This window comes from Neodiprion pinetum, chromosome 3, assembly GCF_021155775.2.
Source record: "Neodiprion pinetum isolate iyNeoPine1 chromosome 3, iyNeoPine1.2, whole genome shotgun sequence".
NCBI classification, from domain to species: Eukaryota; Metazoa; Arthropoda; class Insecta; order Hymenoptera; family Diprionidae; genus Neodiprion; species Neodiprion pinetum.
In genome coordinates, this window is record NC_060234.1 from 15,568,500 (window position 1) to 15,590,521 (window position 22,022).

At 37.2% G+C, this 22,022-nt stretch overlaps 2 protein-coding genes across 2 annotated transcripts; both read right to left on the reverse strand.

The window, feature by feature from the left end:
• Nucleotides 1-10,712: 10,712 nt before the first annotated feature.
• Nucleotides 10,713-11,684, reverse strand: LOC124214356 (ATP-dependent DNA helicase PIF1-like). The gene is made up of 2 exons (XM_046616622.1): nt 11,600-11,684; nt 10,713-11,512 (listed from the first exon to the last, which is right to left on the reverse strand). The coding sequence occupies exons 1-2, from the start codon at nt 11,682-11,684 to the stop codon at nt 10,713-10,715; spliced, it is 885 nt and encodes a 294-aa protein (XP_046472578.1).
• A 202-nt stretch (nt 11,685-11,886) lies between these two features.
• LOC124214357 (uncharacterized) lies at nt 11,887-13,092 on the reverse strand. Its single transcript, XM_046616623.1, has one exon. The coding sequence runs from the start codon at nt 13,090-13,092 to the stop codon at nt 11,887-11,889; it is 1,206 nt and encodes a 401-aa protein (XP_046472579.1).
• Nucleotides 13,093-22,022: the final 8,930 nt, after the last annotated feature.

Consider the following 22,022-nt stretch of genomic DNA (forward strand, 5'->3'; position numbering starts at 1 on the left):
TATACATGTATAATATATATATATATATATATCATAATTTTTAATTAACTTTGAGGAAGAGAAAATTGAAGAAAAAAAAATATCTTACATAAATTGAATTTGTTAAAAATAAATATAATTATTGAGAAAATCCTATTTATTTTTCAATTATTTGCTCACAATGGAATTGAAATAAAAATATTATTCATTGAACAAATGCCATTCGATGTGCTTTATGTATTGTAAATTGGCACATTTATACGATGGATTGGAACCTATCAAATAGTTCGAAGAAAACATATAGATAGATGAATATTCAATTATTGTATATCATATTTCTGATTTTGAAAAATTATTGATTCATTAATTTGAGGAATATAATTCATTTGAATTTATTATTTTTTTTTGTTAACAAATTATTTGATTAATTCACCTCTATTTATATTTAATTATATTGATGTATAATTTATATATATATATTTATAAATTATAATGAAAATTATTTCTATTAAATAGGAGGATAATGAAGAAATTCATTATTTATGTTTCATTTCGATATATATATGTATATATGTATATTTTATATATATATATGTCGGAGTTATTGATGGGGGATAGAGGTGATCGGGAGAGTCACTCATAATTTTTAATTTTTCTCTCTGCTTTTATTCTTCTTCAAACACTAACACTAATGTAGCAGCGGGTAGGTGTGTGGGGATTTCGAGACGCTCTCGGTCCTTCACGCTCGAGCCTCTGACTATCACTGCTCTCTCGTCTCTCGACTTCCCCAAGGTAAACTTTAGGATTCGAGTTAGGTACCTTACCCACCCCTGCTACATTACGAAGATCGGAACTTAATAACAATACTCGTGTGGTCTAAAAAAAAAAAAGCGGTACGACAGTTACGAGCGTCAAGCGGTGAGGCTGCCGGCTTCTTGCGCCGACACGGCCGTCCTGACTGTCACACGACCTCGTGTGGTATCAGTTCAACTCATTTTCCATCTGGAAACTTGTAGGATTAGTTCAACTGCTCGGTCTCCCTGACCATAACGAACGTAAAAGTAATTCTAATGGACTACACATATTATTTTTTTTTTTTTTTTTTTTTTTATTTTCAAGGCATACTTCGCCATCCCTGTAGCTAACAATCGCCTCTGCGATTCGATCAACCATGTGATCAATATACAACTCGCTATCTATGTAGCTACCAATCGCCCATGCGATTCGATCAACCATATGATCAATATACAACTCGCTATCTATGTAGCTACCAATCGCCCATGCGATTCGATCAACCATATGATCATGTCTCCCATCGCTCGCCGTTGCGTCACGCCGTCTCCGTCCACATTAGTGGGGTAGGGTTTTTATGACTTGTGACTAATAAGCAAAGCGAATGGGTATCAACTATTTGTGTATCTTAGCTTGATCACTTCCGCCGACATCGGCACTTTCTGACTGTGTTTCCACACTTTGTTCTTCTGAACATGGATTAAGCTCATTAGGAACGTCGCAGTCGGGCATAAGTCGCAAGCGCTCATGTGCGTACTTGTAGGTTCTGTTACTGTCTAAGGTTTTTAAACAATATCTGTCACCGGCTAACACATCGGTGATTTTGAAGGGTCCTTTGAATTTTGGGTCTAGCTTTGTTTGATTTCGTTTATGATTTTCGAGTAGCACAAAATCGCCAACAGCAAACCTTGAAACTTTCGCCTTGGTATTATCAAATCTCTCTTTTTCTTTTTGAGCATTCCATTCGATAGACCTCGCTGCCTGCTCTCTAATCTCAGAAAAGCGAACTTCCTCAGTATCGTCACTCAGGGTCATTAACCCAAGCGGTCTGGCAACTCTACCTATCATCAGTTCTAAAGGACTAGCTTTAGTAACGCGGGATGTTGTACAATTCAGGGCTAGTTGGACGTCATCTAATGCTTGCTGCCAAGTTCTCTCTTTGCTAGTCTCGACGCATGTAAGCATGTCATTTATGGTGCTCATGAAGCGTTCGACTTGCCCGTTGGCGCGACAAGTGCCCGTTGCTATCAGGTGAAGGGCTATGTTATGAGAGTTGCAGAAATCCTTAAAATCTTTACTCGCGAAACATCTGCCCTGATCCACAATCACCCGAGTCGGGGCGCCGAACAGTGCAACCGCGGATTTAAGGGCTTTGATAGCACTAGCAGCATCGATACGCACGGTATGAAAAAGGAGAGCAAATTTTGTGAAAGCATCGATGACCACAAAAGCGTATTCTTTGACGGTGTTTTTCCCACTTAGTTTTTCCGTCGCGTCTATGTGTACGGTGTGCCACGCAATGGCGGCTTTCGGAATTGGGTGAAGTTCTGCTTGTACCTTGCCCGAGTGAGATTTGGATACTCTACAAGTGATACAATTTTCGACAAATTTTCGGACGTATTTAGTCATATTCGGGAACCAGTAATGTTGAAAAACTTTGTCCAGAGACTTTTGCCAACCCAAGTGCATGAGGGACTCGTGGACATGATTTATCACTGACCATTGTAATGCTCTAGGTACTATTGGTAAAAATTTGCTGCGACCATTTCGCTGGACTTTACGGTAAAGCACGCCCTCTCTAATTTCGTAAGTCTTAGCCGTATTTGGATCGAGTTCTTCATTTTCTAGTTTAGAGATGAGGTCACAGATACTATCAGCACGCTGTTGTTCAGCTAAGAGCCAATTGTGAGAGATTTCGTTAAAATTAATCTGTTTTTGTGGTATTTTATCAAAAACTGTTTGTACTGGTAAGGGGTTGCGCGAGAAGAAATCGACGTGTGACATACGCTTACCCTCGCGATGAATGACATCAAAAGTGAATGTTTGGAGGAATGCCCACCATCTGTGTGCACGTGGAGTTAAATCCATCTTCGTACGTGACGCTTTAACGGAATTACAATCGGTGACGACGGTAAACTCTCTTCCGTGTAGGAAGTGACGAAAATGTTTGATGCCGTTTACCGCAGCCAGAGTTTCGAGTTCATAAGAGTGATAATGAGATTCTGCACTCGTCGTTCTTTTACTATAATACGCGACAACGCGAGGTTTGCCTTCAACTTTTTGCATTAGAATCGCACCATAACCATCCGAACTCGCGTCCGTGTGCAACTCAATGGGAAAGTTTGGATCAAATATCATTAGTACCGGAGCTTTAGTCAAGTGTGAGATTATTTTTTGTCGGATTTCTTCGTATCGTGGCTTCCACTCGACTTTGCCTTTACCTGACGTTGGCCGATAGAGTGTGCTGGTCAATTGAGAAAAACGCGGTATGAATTGACGAAAATAGGAGGCAAGACCGATAAACTGCCTTAGTTGAGTAACCGTTTCAGGTGGTGGTAACTGAGTAAGGGCCGTGATTTTGCCGGGGTTTGGCCTTATTTCCCCCGAGGTCACTACATAACCGAGATATTTAACTTTCATTTTCAGAAACGAACATTTCAATAACTTGAGGAGGAATCCAGCCTTAGTAAGTGCTTCTAAAACTGTGCGTAATCGCTGCATACCTTCTGATACTGTTCTTGAAGGGATGATAATATCGTCTAAATAGCAGATCGCGAAAGTATTAGCTAAGTCACCGAGGGCCTTGTTCATCGCGCGTTAAAAAACCGACGGCGCATTTCGTAATCCGAATGGCATAAACAAGTATTCGAATTGGCCATCCGGGGTAACGAAAGATGTGCGCTCTACGGAATCTTGGTGTATAGGGATTTGATGAAATCCGGAGGCCATGTCTAGGGTTGTAAAATAGTTCGCACCTGTTAACCTCTGTATTTGGTCGGCTATAAGTGGCAGTGGGTATCTATCAGGTACCGTATTACTATTCAGTTCGCGAAAGTCAACGCATAATCGGTCCGACCCGTCTTTCTTGCTGACCAAAAGTACCGGGCTAGCGAAAGGCGAACAACTCGGTCTGATGATGCCCGCTGTCAAAAGTTCTTTAACCTTGTCGCGGACGACTTGTCGCTCGTCAGGAGCAAGCCGGTAAGGTCGCCTCTGTACAGTACGATTAGGGTCTATCAGTCGAATTCTCAATTCGCCCGTAGTCACCTTAGCTGTAGGTGTACCCCCTATAAATGATTGGTGGAGTTCTTTCAAAATATCCAGAAGTTCGAGTTTTTCTTTGTTCAGGATATCGGTATCGACGTGTTGTAAGCCCGCAATGTTTGAAACTACTTGGCAAGTATTAGCAATTTTTTTTCGTTTCAGAAGAAATGCATCGGATGAAATTTCGACTGCAAAACCCAATGCGAGCAAGTCCCGACCAATCAAAATATTACTGGATAAATAGAAATCTGGTAGTACGTGGAATGTCAGCTCGACCGCGTACCCGTCGATAACAACCTCAGAAGTCAATTGATACGTACTGTTTATATTCGTTTTTCCGATTCCTAGTAAGGTTACCAGAGCTTGCTTTCGCCTCCCTGAGAACTTATTTGATACCGTTTCCGCGATTAGAGAGCACTCAGCACCGGAATCAAAAAAAAATGGAAACGACTCACCGGATTGTGTCAGCTGGGCAGATACGGGTTTGATATGGCATGTTTCGACACGACGTAGCGTCTGGGATGAGCTACCGCTTGCGCTGAGATTAGTACAGCGTGGGGCGATGTGCCCAACTTCGCCGCATTTGAAGCAAGTGACCGTAGACTTCCTCCTTGGCGCGTATCCCTTCGTGTCGTTGACTTCCTGCGACCTCCCCGGATGTGGGCTTTGATTTTTTTTGTTGCGACACTCCCTGACCCTGTGTCCAATCTTCCCACACGCGAAGCACTTCAGGGGTGTATTCATCCTAGGTCGCTTGGCTTCGGTAGGCCCATTTACCGGAATTTTTTCAGGTACGTCGGCATCCCTCCGTTTCCTATATGCAAATGCCATGAGCTCCTGTTGCATCTTCTGACGCGTTCCCAACTCACTAGTGAAAGCTAGCCGTTGTAATTGTGGCTCGATTTTCATACAATGAGCCATTACGATGGACACTGCGATTTCCTCAACAGGCATCGACTGCCAACGGGACATTAGCGTCGTCATAATCCTACCCGCATAAGCTGCTAAACACTCCCCTTCTTTTGGGCGGCTCTTACTGATACGGACGAGCGTAGCGGTCGGCGTTTTCACCGTATCATAACGTGCGAGAAAAATTTCTCTTAATTGTGACCAGGTTATACCGGGATAACTCATTTGCGAAATCCAGGCGGCCGCGGATCCTTTTAATGCCCGACTCATCGCCATAACGAGTGCGCTGCCTTGTAATGGTTGTTCCTCCATACACAGGTCAGCCGTTATACACCAAGCTCGAGCGTCAGTACCCTCCGAATCTGGGTTGAATTCGGGTAGTATAATCTTGGAATGTGGTGGCGGTGCGGGAGTCCTCAAAGTTCTTATTAACTCTAGCATATTACGGTTTTGCATTTCCAAAAGTGCCTTCCAATGTTGTTCGTCTCTCTCTTCATTTCTCTCTACCTGGTTGCGTCCGATTAGAGGTGGCTGTGGGGATCCCACTTCTGATGTCGGAGTTATTGATGGGGGATAGAGGTGATCGGGAGAGTCACTCATAATTTCTAATTTTTCTCTCTGCTTTTATTCTTCTTCAAACACTAACACTAATGTAGCAGCGGGTAGGTGTGTCGGGATTTCGAGACGCTCTCGGTCCTTCACGCTCGAGCCTCTGACTATCACTGCTCTCTCGTCTCTCGACTTCCCCAAGGTAAACTTTAGGATTCGAGTTAGGTACCTTACCCACCCCTGCTACATTACGAAGATCGGAACTTAATAACAATACTCGTGTGGTCTAAATCAAAACAAAAGCGGTACGACAGTTACGAGCGTCAAGCGGTGAGGCTGCCGGCTTCTTGCGCCGACATATATATACATGTATAATGTAAGTTTTAAATAACTTTTGAACTAACGAAAATTTGAGAAAAAAAAAAAATATTTCAGATTAATTAAATTTTTTTTAAGTAAATACATTGATTAAAAAAATTCTATATGATTTTGAATTATCTGCTTACATAATAATCAAAATAAAAATATGATTCATTGAAAAAATGTCATTGAATGTACTTTATGTATTGTAATTCGGAACATTTATACGATGGATTAGAACTCATTGAAAAGTCAAAAAAAAACATACAGATAGATGAATAATTAATTATTTCATTTCATATTTTTTATTTTCAAAAATTAATTATCCATTAATTTGAGAAAAATGATTTATTAGAATTAGTTTTTTTTTTATTCAATTATTTGATTTAATCATCTCGATTTATATTTAATTATATCAATGTATAATTTATATATACTAGGGGCTTCGCCCCTGCGCGCTTCGCGCGCCAATCCCATCTGGGCGCTACGCGCCTCGGGCACTCGGCGCTGCGCGCCTCACTATTTCTTTACGCATTGTCTAGTCGGTTGTTTCCGATCAACCCGACATTGTTATTGTCTCCCTATGCAGGTCTGCTCAGATTATTTTCGTAAACGAATCCACTCACATGTACAAAACTCCCGATGTCATGCAACCCCAATTGCATTCGGCGACTTATTTTACTATAGTTATTATTTTCAGATTTTTTTACGTATATCTACGTATAGAGATATGGAGTCTACTGCGTCTGGTTTATAAGTACAAATAATTGATATCAATCCTTTGTTTTTCCAAATAAATTTATTTAACATTTTTCACTTTAAATTTAGTTCCAAGTTGACTTCGAATCTCATTGATTGATGAAAAATTTCGATCTTCGCTTTCGCTCGTCTGAGCTCAGAGTAGATTCAATTGTTTATTTGCGAGTTTCCCCAGAAACTCCTTTCGCCCAAGTCAGTTCCCGTTCTCGTGAGGAAGAATCGAACATTTCTTTAGAGCTCTTTAGAACTATTCATGAGGTTTATGAGGATTGGTTGATAAAACAAACCTTTTTTTCTTCATCAGCTCCCATCTTGGTTATTAATGCAGAAGCTACGGCTGATCAAGTTCTTAAAGATTTTTGTACTTTCTTGACATGCGTAGGTTAACCTATACTGACTTTATGAAGGAATAAACCTAATTAAGTGAAAGACAAAAAAAAAAAAATGGGTGCGTGTACTTATGTACGCGCGTGAGAAGTTATACTTCTTTGGCATCATTAAAAAATACACAACATGTCAAAATCTTCTGTCACACAATGATAAAGAAAAGAAGTATGTAATAAAAAACAATAAAACAAATAACGGATGTCTTACATTATATTTAAATAATCTATTAAATTTTTGTCACGAACTTTTTATTAAATGTTCTATTAAATTTATTTCTTTATTTTGTAAATATTAAAAAACCAATAATAAATATTCAACATTGATAATTTAATAATATTTAGTATTAATTATATTAAATAATGATATTTTAATTTATATCAATAAATAATACGTACGGATAACTAACCTCAATTATATTGGAGCACTTGAAAAAGTATTTTAGCACAATTTTTTCACTAATATTCACAAATAGTAAATAATATTAATCCAAATATTCAATTTAAATCACAACTGAATATATTTTATTGCCACATATATAATTCGCACTTGTATGAAAATAAAACACGTGTTGTGACTGTAAAAACTAAAACCATGTGGATAAATATTTAGCTTTTTTTCGAGACTTAATGAATTCGGTTGAGTGGGCAACTTCATCCTGTTAATTTTGTGTTACAGTGATGCGCGCGCATCCTGAAATTTCACTCTCATCAGTTTTTCATAACGCGCCTAAAGAAGTATAACTTCAAAAAGTAAAATAGATTTTCTATATTGGAATAACACAAAGATTACATGAAACTGTGTTTCAAAAATTGCTTTTCTGCAATCATTATTTTGTACAGCTGGTCTCCATTTTGTAGGTTCGATGCAGGGTGACGCCTTATTAGTCGAAATCGGGTTTCGGTCAGTTTGATTTACTGCGTTGTACCTAACGCTTAGTCGGAATCGGGTTTCGGTCAACTTGATCTTCTGCGTTGTACCTAACAATCGCCCCGAGCGTTGCTCTGTAATTTAGAGAGAATGATTTTAAGATAGGCTTGATTTTTTACGGAATTAGAATTGAATTATTTTTCATTAATTAACAAACTTTTCAAAGAGCTTACATTCGTTGTCATCAAGGCGGAGCAAGATGCGGGCACAGTTCCTTGAACCGTTAAGATCCCATTGCGCGGACCGATGTTGAGCCGTGAATACGTACTTTCTTTGGTCCGCGCAATGGGATCTTAACGGTCCAAGAAGCTTCGCCCATCTTGCTTTGCCTGAATGGTAACGAATGTAAGTTCTTTGAAAAGTTTCTTAATTAATGAGAAATAATTCAATTCTATTTCGAAAGACCCGTAAAAGGATAAGCCTATCTTAAAAATCATTCTCTCTTAATTATAGAGCAACGCTTGGGGCGATTATTGGGTACAACGCAGAAAATCAAGTTGACCGAAACCCGATTCCGACTAAGCGTTAGGTACAACGCAGAAAATCAAACTGACCGAAACCCGATTTCGACTAATAAAGCGTCGCCCCGCCTCGAAACTACAAAATGGAGACCAGTTGCACAAAATAATAATTGCAGGAAAGCAAATTTTGAAACACAATCTCTTCTTCTTTTACGGGTCTTTCAAAATAGAATTGAATTATTTCTCAATAGTTAATAAACTTTTTAAAAAGGTTACATTTGTTGCTATCAAGGCGGAGCAAGATGGGCGCAGCTCCTTGGACCGTTGATATTCCATTGTGCGGACTGATGTTGAGCCGTGAATACGGAGCCCTGGTCACGTACCTCCTTCGGGCTCTCAGTCAGTTACCATTTTTCTTTGAACGATGTAGGGTTGTTGGACACATTATCGACCAATATTTGGAAGGGCTCTTGAGGGAATTGAAGAGTTGTGCAATTGTGGGGTTGATTAGTCGAGGAGTTGAGGAGTTGGGGAGTATAGGATAGGCCCCGGCCGGCGTGCGTACCGGCCGGAGAACAACAACAAACTGATGTCTTCAATATTCGAAGTTGTTTGTTTTGTATTGGTCTTTTGTTTTTCCATGAGTTTTGTTTCTTTCTAGAAACTTCTTCTCTTGAATCGAGTTTTGTGTCGGATAGGCTTCACATATAGATATATAGAGTCTACTGTGTCTGGTTTATAATGTACAAATAATTGATATCAATCCTTTTTTCTTTTCAAATAAACTTATTTTACATTTTTTACTTTAAATTGAATTCGAAGTTGACCTCTTTCGTTTTTGGGACTTCGGGATGTTTTTGCTGCTGAATGATGAATTTTTTATCATTTTCTTTACATTTCCTTGTATAATTTTCATTTACCATACGTAGACGGACCACTCTTCGTCGTCCGTCTCAAGCAACAGCTCCTCCTCTGCTGCTTCTGCTGCTGTGCACAGCAGATCATCTAATCCGTCATCTTGTTTTGGTAAAATAGGCGTTAAATTATTTGCTTAGGGATTCATACGTGTTTGACTGTATTTTCAAATGTCGATATTTTTTTCTTTTTTTGAGAAATGATTGTATATAAGTAATTATTTTTCCATTTCTTATGGCTAGCTGTAGAATTCACTGGTAATGATTCTCAAAAAGCGTCCAGCTCTTGGTTTGCCCAGTTGAATTTGGATTTACATACTATTATATTATATCGATATGCTTCACTTGGTATTTTCTCGCTCGACTGCTGCAAAACCTCGTCGCTGTCCTGTTTCGAGAATGTTCATTAATTTTATCATACTGCTTACTTTGCTATTTATTCATTCATATTTCCAATGATATACTTACTTTGTTCGGCATGTTTGATTTAATTTATCTGTTTACAAAACAAAATATCACTAAACTGGGCAGCGCTCACCTTTTCTTATTTTTTCGCTTCTTTTTGTTAGCTACGGTGTTTCATTTGAACTGTCAAATGTCGGAATATAATTATTTGTAATTAATTTTGTTGTTGCATGTATAGATATAATAGATATGTACTTATATATTTCTTTTATTTATCTAGAAATTAAATATGGTATGAATATCGTAGAAATATTTGCAATTTTACATCAATAAATTTGTACTTTTATCATTTTTTTATTTCTGATAATTTACATTTTTTTCTCACCTTCAACTCAGTCAATACATCCTTATATCTTTTTTCTAATCTTACTATTTGTTTCCTAATTTCATAGGCTAACTTTTATTTTCTCACAAGTTTCTATTTCATTGCATGCGTTTCGGCTTTTTCAGCAAATGACCGACACGTGTGAATTTACATCTGAATAATCACAAAATAGGAAAATACTTAGTGAAAGTAATTTATGTATTTGAACATCCAATTACAAATCACGATTGTTTAAATTTCCATACGTTGTGCTTTATTTCCTCTTTATCGTTTTATGCTGCTACCTATTTTTGCATCTTCTTGCTCCTCTAGGCTTTTCTTTCTCTTTTCTCTGTTGTCCATTTTTTCAGAAATTTTTATATTCTTGCTGGTTTTCCTTTCATTGCTGATTCTGTATTCCTTTCATTTGTATTCTCTCCTCCTTTTTCTTTCACTTTCGCTTCTTTTCTCCTCTATACAGTACTTTTTTTTCCTTCTTCGTATGAGGTCACGGTGGAGTCAGTAGAGGGGGTCAACCCCTCGGCCTCTCGAACTCCTATCACCTCCTGTGCATTTTTCTTTTAAGTTCATCCATGTTTATTTGTTCATTTGTGGCCTTGATGTATATACATTATGCAGTATTTATTCAATAATTTTCTTGTACACAATGTTCTTTATTGCATTTTCATTTTTTTCCAGTTGAATTTTTGAACCTTTCTTCGACTTGCATCGTGACAATGCAACGTAGAGTTGACCATGTCCAAAGATTGGTCGGTCAATGAATATTCCCACGTGGTCAAAACTTTGTCCTTGTGATTTATTTATAGTTATTGCAAATGCCAACCTGACTGGAAACTGTCCCCTATGGAGGATAAATGGCATATCTGTGTCTCCCCGCGTATCTAATTTAATTCTTAGTATTTCTACTATTTGCCCTTTTCGCTCTCCGATTAGAAGTTCACCAATCAAAATTCTAGAGTGAATTTCTCTTACAACTAACCGTGTTCCATTGCATAATCCATCTGATATTGAAAAATTTCGCAACGACATCACAATTGCTCCGACTTTCAGCTGTAGATTGTGTGGTGGTAAACCTGATGGCGTTAATCCATTTAAATACTCTATCGGATATCGCAGAGTAGCTTCTTCGTCAAGTGCTGCATCCGCAGTATCAATTTCTTGTAATGTTGCGTAATCTATGCTTCTTGATTCGAATATATTGCCATCCATTCTGCGTAGTATCTCTGTATTTAACTGATTAACTTTGACATTCAATGGAGCTAAGATGGCTCTGTTTGTTAAATCATCAAGTGGCAAATTTTTTGGATATAAATCGTCTATTAAATTGTTGCTTTGTATTTCTTTCTCTGGTACGAACAACTCCACTTCTCCATCACCTATATTATGTAACCACTCTGAAAACTTTGCGGCATCCTCCTTTGCTTGCATATTTTTTTTGAAGCCTCAGTTTTCGAATATACTCCAAAGTGTAGAGTATTTAAGTGTTTCCTCTATCATTTGTTGTTTACCTCCTCGTCTCACAATTGGTAAAACTTGTCTGAAGTCTCCACCTAGTATTATAGTCTTCCCACCAAACGGTGATGCATCTTCCATTGTATCTTTTAACGTTCTGTCGATCAATTTTGAAGCATTTTTCGGTATCATCGAACATTCATCCCATATAAATACATCTACATATACTTTGTATTTTTTTTTTTCATCGTTGCATTTGTGAAAATTGTTCCTTCCTTTTGCAGTGTCAATGGTAATGCAAATGTTTTGTGCGCAGTTGTTCCATACGGTAGTAAGATGGCTGCTATACCTGTCCAAGCAACACATGCAACATTTTTTTTTCAGATTTCAACATGTAGTACAACGCGTTGTATAAAAATTTTTTTCCTGTTCCTCCTGATCCATCGATGTAAAAGCATTTTTCTTGTTTTCTATCAGTACTTTTGTCTTTCATAATATTATCAAAAATTTGTGTATAAATTATTTTCTGATCGTTGTTTAATTGCTCCACCAGTTCATTGCCTTTCTTTGCGAAGGTTTCTATATTTTCCACTGTTATTTCTTCTGCTTCATTTTCGAAAATTATCTCCGGTATTGGTAAGTAAAAATCTGCACATGATCTTGCCTCAGCTCTGAGAAGATGCTCAATTGTACATAGTGCTCTATTTTCATGCTGATCCACGAAGTCTTCAGATGGTGCTTTCTTGTAAATATTCCATAAATCTATCGCGTTCGATGGCATTTTACCGATTAAATACCACACAAAAAAATGACGTAACCGTTTCGGCATAAGTATTGAAACAGCTTCGTCGAATATTTTGAAAGCTTCGTCATTTGTCGCAGTTAAACCCATATCCACTGCAGCATCTCTAAATGTATTCCATTCCTTCTCGTTTACAGTGCGTAAATCTATAAAACTCCCTGCATTTGTCGCATGTCCAAGAATTAGTTTGAGGTGAAATCTTTCTGAATCCCTTGGTAAAACATTTGTCATTCTACTAACTACTTTACATGCATATTTTCTTTTTTTCCACGATTTTGTTGCTTCTTGAAACGAAAAGTAATCTGGCGTGTTCGTGTAAGTTATATTTCTTGCCATTTCATCTAGGCTGTTCAATTCAAACCATGCAATAAGATGGGTTCTCGACTTTTTTTCATTTGTAGCGGCTTCGACTTCTCTACCTTCCTCAAACGTTGCGTATTGCTGCCCCGGTAGGTGTACAGGTAAGCGTGTGACTGCATGACTTCGTCCATGCATTGGCAGTTCTAGTATACGCCAAGCTGCTTCCATCGGTCCTACGTAACGCGAATCTAAATAATCCTGTATTTTGTTGATTATTGGCTGACCATCACTCTCGCTGTTTGAATCAGTTATCTGTACTCTTGCACGATCATGTCCCTTGTGGATGTACTTAAATACATACTTAATAGCCATGATTGACGCACAATATTCTACGTGCATGTGGCAATCGTACTTTGCAAGTAGGTATGGATTGTGAGACACAACCATGCTGTTGTCTACTTGGATATTTCTTCCTTCCACGCGATTGCGGTAATAGTTTATGTCTGTATTTTTTCGTCTGCGATACTTTGGAAAACCGCCACCGCTTATATCAGTGTTTTCCACTAAGTCTTTCGGAAATTTCTTTGAGCATGACTTCGTTACCGAATTTCAGCATGGTATTTTGGATGTGTGAGGGCCGTATAGCATGTGTGATGTGACAGATTGATATAGTTGTTAATGTATCCGTTTGTCTGGTATTTCTGCAGATATAAAACTGTCAATTGCTTCTGGAGTCAAAAGTTTGTCATTGATATTTAAGATAAATAGTATGTGAGCATGCGGTAAGCCTCTTTTCTGAAATTCAACTGTGTATACGTATCCTTCAATCTTTCCAAATACTGAACCGCTTTCGATTTCCTTTAGTGCCTGTTGTAGCCGCATGTTGAATATTCGACAAGCTATTGTTGGAATGTCGTTTACAGTGGTACCTGTAGGAAAATCTTTTAATACCGTACATATTTCCGGCCACTCAGGATTGCATGCCATTGTGATGAATAAATCCGGTCGTCCAACTTTCCTTGTTATTGCCATTGCATCTTGGTACTGCTGTTGCATATGTCGCATGCTGCCGGAATATGATGATGGTAAAATCATTTGGTTCCCAAGTCTTGTTCGATCCGAAGTATTCGCTTCGCTATTTGATATGTGATCAGTCATTCCCTTGTAACATTCTACACGCGATTGCTTCTGATTATTTCTCAAAAACAATAAACGCTGCGATTCGATTGTGAGATATGCGTGAATCACATAGTGTTGTGTCATTCGTCCGCTCCGCAACAACCGATTCTGTGCTTCGCCTCGATGTAAGGCCAATTGATGTCCATAGTATTAAACAGGAGAGATTTTCTTGTTTGTTCCTACGTGTTTCATATCATAGCTCCATCCTAAATCACCGCTCGGAAATAGTAATGGAAAAGTCATTGGATCAACGTGATGGGAATATTTCGGCACATGTCCAACTGCACGGTCTTGTTTTGGAAATACTTGTACTTCTATATTTTCAGATACTGCCCCGTCATCTGAAACGATCAGAGCTGCTAGCTCACCACAAGTTGGCGCATTGTACCGCCGTCTATCGTCTTCCTTGAGTGCTATAAAGTTTAATCTCACCAGGCTTTCTCCCTTAACAAATCGCTCGTACGTTGTTTTAAAATTTGCTGCATAAAGATTGATATCTATTATCAGTCTACTAATAATTTCTAACAGATCTGCTCTTCTTGCGACATTTTCTCTCAGCGCTAGCTGAGTTTGTACGTCGTAGATGTAAATTTGTCCATATCTCGGTCGGTTATTGTTTGCGGTCTCTAAACTTGTATATATTTTGTAACTCACATCCCCGATTATTTTCATCACATATGGTCCTGAATTCCCCAGATCTGCCACGGTACAATTAAATGATGCAAACGCAAACGCGTCATTATATGATCGTATATGTTGTCCGCAGTGTCTTGATACTTCGTCATTCCCTTCTCGCAGACGTTGAAGTACATCCGGATATTCCGTTAATGGTGGTAATGTTATTTTTCCTCCATGACAGCAATTATTTGCCACCCTTCCTGTTTCATATTTCAACCTTTCTGCATTGCAATGTTTACATTTTACGTTCATTTCACCCATGTGTAGTTGTTCTACAGTTTTAAAAGTGCCTTTTTCAATATCTCCGTTGTAACGATGCTCAGCAATGATTGATTCACTGTTCATTGCTTCCACTCGTTCTCTGTTTCTGTCTAATTCCAACCTGTCTCTGCTATCTTCTATTGTTTGGCTGAATACAGACAGTTCCTTCTTCATCGATTTCAACGTATCACTGTTACTTAATATTTCATCACAAACATGAATTTCCGTTACGTTATTCTTGCTTATAAGTCGTCGACACACTTTTTCTTTTTTTTATCAATCTAAGCTTCCATTCGTTGGTTGAAAATTGGTGTTCCTTCTCTATTGATATCGATCTATCTCCTTGACTTGCTGAATTATTTTTGCTACCGCTCTGCCCGTTATTCTCCAAAATCACCTTCTTTATATTATTTTTTTCTCTATATTTGTGTTGCTGTTCACTCCGTAAAACACCTCTTTCTTTTGTGGTTAACATAGATCCTGGTCGTCCTCTTGCCTGGTTATAGGAATATTTTTTTATTATTATTCTCCGGCTTAGTTGGTTATTCGCACTTACAATTTTATTTTCCATTTTCTCTTGTGATTCGTCCGACCATCCACCGTCTCCATCGCCTTGTCTGCTGGTTGAAACTCCTCCTTTCTGTTCGTTGGTTGGAAAGCCAGTATGATATTTTTTGTTCGCTTCCCTATATTTTCGCTGCTGTTCCCGTCGTCTAATTTTTCGCTCTTCTATGTCCATCATATTGGTTGGTCATCCTCTTGATTTATTTTCCAAATCAATCATCACAATCGATTCTTCTAATTCTTTAACACCCTTCGTTGAATTATTTTTACTACAAAAATAGCTTGTCGAATATTCAACATGCGGCTACAACAGGCACTAAAGGAAATCGAAAGCGGTCCAGTATTTGGAAAGATTGAAGGATACGTATACACAGTTGAATTTCAGAAGAGAGGCTTACCGCATGCTCACATACTATTTATCTTAAATATCAATGACAAACTTTTGACTCCAGAAGCAATTGACAGTTTTATATCTGCAGAAATACCAGAAAAACGAATACATTAACAACTATATCAATCTGTCACATCACACATGCTACACGGCCCTTACACATCCAAAATACCATGCTGGAATTAGACAATGCGTAAGGAAATAGTGAGGCGCGAAGCGCCGAACAACGAGGCGCATAGCGCCGAGATGGGGTTGGCGCGCGAAGCGCGCAGGGGCGAAGCCCCTAGTATTCAAAATAAAAATATTATTCATTGAAAAATGCCATTCAATGTGCTTTATGTATTGTAATTTGGAACATTCATACAACGGATCAGAACTTATTGAAAAATATAAAGAAAACATACAGATAGATGAATAATTAATTATTTGATTTCATATTTTCGATTTTCAAAGATTAATCATTCATTAATATTGTAGTTGTGGGAGAGTTTTGGGAATACTTGGAACAGAGCGTGGGAGGTAACGAATGACTGAGACAATATTTGAGACTATACTAGTAGTGCTGTATTTATGGTACAAGGCTCTGGTGTCGACTGACTGACCACGTCGTCGACGCTCGCTCGCGCTCGGTACTTGCACACATACACACATCAGGTTCAATCACACATACACAATACAATGTTAACACGCCCTCTAGATTGAGACTGTATTACAAACAAAAAAAAAAATTTTTTTGAAACCGAAATATAATTTTGTTACACTATTCATTCATCACTTTTAGAAAATTCATTTTATTAGATTTTTACTTTCACTAATCCTGCATCTTGTACAAATTTATTTAATTTATTACAATCATTTGATTTTGTTAATGAATCAGCTATCATGTCTTTGCCTGAAATATGTTTCACACTTACATGGTTCATTTCAATTCTTTCTTTTATAAAATTGTATTTCACCATAATATGTTTTGTTGCATGACTAAAATTAGCATCATTACTACAGTCTACAGCGCCTTTATTATCACATGATATATCAATTGGTACATGTCTTTGTATTGCAAATTCGAATAGCAAATCTTTCAACCATAATGCATCGCTTACACCTCTAGCAATTGATTGAATTTCTGCCTCGGTTGATGATTTTGAAATCGTATGTTGTTTTACAGGTCGCCAACTTATTGCACCCCCTTGAAGTATAAAAATATAGCCTGTGGCAGATACACAATTAATTTTATCAGAAGCGTAACTAGCATGACAATATCCTTTTACTAATACATTTGAATCTCTTTCATAAGTAATTCCCAAATCTGATGTTTTCTTTAAATAACGTGAAATATATTTTAATGCTTCCCAATGTGCCAGAGTATACTTGGTATTATATCTACTTAACAATCCAACAGAGAAACTTAGGTCTGGTCTTGTCGCTTGTGCTAAAAACATTAATGATCCTATTGCATTTTGGTAGGGTATTAATTTCAATTTATCATCTTGTGATGGACTTTGAGGGTTGCTAGGAATAAAAACAGTTCCCACTGCCATAGGTATTGTAGATTCATTACATTCTTCCATGGCATATTTTTCTAGAATTTTAAAAATATAATTACGTTGATGAATCTGAATTTTTCCATCACTTCTAATAATTTGAATACCTAAACATTCCTTAGCATCTCCAAAATCCTTCATTTGAAATTTTACTGACATTCTATTGAGAAATTCTTGCATGTGATCTAATAAATTATAAAATACAAGCATATCATCTACAAATACTGCTACAATGAAAATAATATTTGATTTTATTATATAATAAACGCATGGGTCTTGTCGACACTGTTGCAAGGACATTTCTATAAGACTTTTATGTAATTTCTCATACCATACTCGACTACCTTGTTTCAGTCCATATAAGGCTTTTTTTAATCTACATACTTTATTCTTTGTTTGTGGCGCAATAAATCCTTTTGGCTGCTGTATATAAATTTCATGTTTGAGATCACCATAAAGGAAAGCTGTACTCACGTCTAAATGTCGTATATGCAGATCTAATTTACAAGCTAATGCGATCAAAACTCGAATTGTTGTATATCTTACTACCGGTGAAAAAACCAAATCAAAATCTACCCCTGGTTTTTGCTAAAACCCTTGTGCTACTAATCGTGCTTTATATACAACATCCAAAGTATTAGGATTTTTACACTTGAAAACCCATTTTGATCCGACAATATTCGCATTAGGTGGAGGATCTACTAACTCCCAAGTATCGTGTGATAGTATTGATAAGTATTCTTTTTCCATGGCTTTACGCCACTCAAACGAATCTGGAGCATTTACAGCTTCTTCATACGAACCGGGATATCTGTCAATATAGGTTGAGTAGTGTTAAAGCTTCTTACATAATCTTTGTATTTATTTGTTTTGCCCTTATTGGCTCGAGAGGATCTTCGCAATTCTCGAGTCAAATTGAAAGAAGCACCATCTTCTTGATCAGACTCGATCGGATCATTATTTTGGTCACTATTATTATTAATTTGTAAATTATTGTCATCAACTTTCATTATATCCGATTGAGACTGATCCTGAGTTTCAAAATTTTCTATGGCTATTTCGGGTACTTTTCGAGTTTCAGATAATGTTTTGTTCGAATTTTCAGGTACTGTAGTGTTTTCATAATCTATTGGTAAATTTACGATGTTATTATTTGGATCATCTGTATTTTCATTAAAAGTTACATTTCTACTGGTGAAAGATTTATTTTGTGAAATATTCCAGAAAATATATGTATTTTTGTCTTTACCATAACCTAAAAAGATACATTTAATGGCTTTTTCTTGAAATTTTTTTCTTAGTTGATCAGGTACATGGGAATATGCTTTGCAGCCAAAAATTTTGAGATGCGATAAAACAGGTTTTGTTTGATACCATGCCTCATAAGAAGTTTTATTATTTAAAATTCGCTTAGGAGATCGATTGGACAAATATGCTGCTGTCGCTATTGCATAAGACCAGAAATGTTTGTCCAAACCTGAATCAGACAGCATGCAACGAGCTTTTTCTAAGAGAATTTTATTTGTTCTCTCGGCGCGCCCGTTAGACTGCGGATTATAGGGAACGGTAGTTTGATGTTCAATCCCGAATTTTTGCAAAATTTTTTTTAAATTGACATTTACATACTCTTTCCCATTATCGCTTCTCAATGACTACTTTTTGTCCTGTTTGATTTTGCGTAGAGTTGATAAAATTTTCAAAACAAGTAACTACTTCAGTCTTATTTTTTAAGAGATAAACAAAATTCATTCGAGAGTAGTCATCCACGAAAGTAAGAAAATATTTATGACCCTCGGTTGATAATCTATCACCTTGACAAACGTCAGTGTGTACGAGCTCTAAAATTCTACTTGCTCGTGAATCAGATGCATGATAGGGTTTTCTGACTAACTTGCCATAAATACATGGATCACAGGTTGTAGGTAATTTAGATTTTATTATTTTAATACCGTCAACTGATTGATTAAGCTGATATAGCTGTTGGTAATTTAAATGTGCTAATCTGCGATGCCAAGTATACCCACTGAATATTTGTGAAGATGTTACAAGAGCTACAGGTTTTTCAATAGCTGGTATTTTCTTTAGACTTAAACAATTTAGCATTTTATAAATTCCATTTTTGACTAAAATCGCTTCAAGTATTTTAATATCATTTTTATAGACAACACACATATTATTTTCAATACCTACGCGAGCACCATTTTTATCTAAACAACTAATTGAAATGAAATTCGCAGCTAAATTTTGTACATATAAAACATTTGGTAAATGAACTTTAGAAAATACTGATTTCGACTTTACTATACTATACATCGCCCTCTCCCTCTACTTTCATACGAGCCTTGTCGGCTGATATAACCTCAGTTATTTTGGAGGGACGCAAGTTATATACAGACGCTTTGTTGTTGGTCATGTGTTTCGATGCCGCTGAGTCCATGATCCACTCACGGGTTAGGTTGTCTCCGCTCGCGACGAAACTGACGAAACTGTACATATTCGCTACTTGCTCTGTCTGCTTCTCTTGAAAGTCTACTTCGTCGTCGTTGTCCTCCCGCTGAGATGATACACATACCTTACTGTGCGAGTGTTGTTGTGATGATGGTTTACTGCGACAATCAGCAGCTAGGTGCCCATCTCGATGGCAATGATAACATAACTAACGTTTGAGCCAAGCCTTGTTGTTGTTGTTGTTGTAGGGTTTGGTGCGCCGGTCACCTTTAAACGGTACTCTTGAATACAGACCATGCGCGTCCCCACCACAGCTATTGGATTCCTTGTGTTTGACTTCTTCCAATATTTGAGTCTTGAGTAAATCCGCTGTTATTACCTGTCCAGAGTTGCCGAGCGCCGTTATCATTGGCTTATAGTAATCGGGCAATCCCGCCAACAACGATGCTCCGACCCAATCATACGGTACAAGCATGCCAATGGCGCGAAGCTTATTGGCTGCCGTTATTTCTGTTGAACATAATCTTCCTCGGAGTCACAATCTTCTAGACGAGTATTGCAAAATTCAATAAGCCAATTTACTTTTCTGAGGAGTCCGGTATCCTGAAATGCCTTTTTCAATTTTTCCCATATCGTTTTTGCGTCATCAATTTCTTCGTTGAAATGATGTCGAACACACGGATGTGTGGCAAGAACTATGCGCAATGCGACTTCACTTTTCTTGGTTACATCGGTTTCGAGAACAGTAGGTAGCACAGCTTCTATCACATTCCAGAGTCCAGAAATTTTTAAATATGCTCGCATATCACATATCCAATCTCGGTAATTATCACGACCAGTGAGCTTCGTTGTTGACTGGTGAAGTAAGTGATGCGAATGCAAGGTGGTAGCCATTTTGTTTACCGGTCGACTCGTTCAAACGCCTTGATGACTTGGCCGAGCTTACGGGAACTATGTGTGCGTGAGATATCACTTTCGGCGCCCAAAAAACACGACTCTTTACAACAAGAATTTTTTTAATTCCTGGGCCCATAACCTATTGTAGCTGTGGGAGAGTTTTGAGAATACTTGGAACACAGCGTGGAAGGTAACGAATGACTTGGAGACAATATTTGAGACTATACTACTAGTGTTGTATTCATGGTACAAGGCTCTGGTGTCGATTGACTGACTATGTCGTCGACGCTCGCTCGCGCTCGGTACTTGCATACATACACACATCAGGCTCAATCACACATACACAATATGATGTTAACAATTAATTTAAGAAAAATAATTTATTTGGATTGATTTTTTTTTTTATTATCAAATTATTTCATTCAATAACCTACATTTGTATTCAATTATATTATTGTATAATCTATATATGTATATATATTTATAAATTATAATTAAAATTATTTATTTTTTTTCAATAATCAATTATTTGATTCATCCACCTTTATTTATATTCAATTATAATAATCTATAATTGATATATAAATTCATAAATTATAATTAAAATTATTTTCAGTAAATAGGAGGATGATAAATAAATTTATTATTTATGTTTTATTTTGATATATATATATATATATATATATATATATATATATATATATATATATATTGTAACCAATATTTTTATGAGGTTGAGGGTAAAACGATAGAACGATAATTGGTTACCCTACGGCGCAGTCACTAACCTGAAGAATTAGATAGAGAGAGAGGTAATAAGAGAGAAAGATACGATTGTTGGGCGCCAGACGCACATGCGTCAAGAATAGATAATTAGAGAAAAAGACAAAGGTAAAGGTAAAGGTAATAGGTAAAGATAAGGCCAGGTTCTACGACGGTTTTGCACAGTTTGCTCAGATAGACAAGATAATGGTAGAGGGGTGGAGTCAAATCCAATAAATAAAATAAGAAACAGGTGAAGCAGGAATAATATCAAATATATTAAGCGAGAAGCGATAAGTTTAATGACAAGCAAGTAGCTGAAGAGATTGGGATACAATTACGATAAATGCGATAATTAACAATATTTACAGCCAGAGAAAGGTTGAGCGAAAGGGTTAACAGATAACGGAACGTTTTTCGAATAAGCGGGAAATATGCGCAAGCTCGCGATACTAAAGGTAATGATGAACACGGTTTTAAGACAGATAGGCAGAACCGAAAAGATATACTGTACTTGAATTAAGCGGTAAGCAAATAAATCATAAAATATGAGAAGCGATTATGAACACATGCGAAATACAATAATTGTAATAGTTATCACATTACCAGAATGATCAGAAATAGGCAGACAGGGAATTATGAATTACAAGGTAAAT

Coding starts and splice junctions, on each gene's coding strand:
- LOC124214356 (XM_046616622.1), bottom strand. CDS start 11,684: ATGGAAGATGCATCACCGTTTGGTGGGAAGACTATAATACTAGGTGGA. Junction 11,513..11,599: donor ACCAATTGTGAGACGAGGAG/GTAAACAACAAA, acceptor AAAATATGCAAG/CAAAGGAGGATGCCGCAAAG.
- LOC124214357 (XM_046616623.1), bottom strand. CDS start 13,092: ATGGTTGTGTCTCACAATCCATACCTACTTGCAAAGTACGATTGCCAC.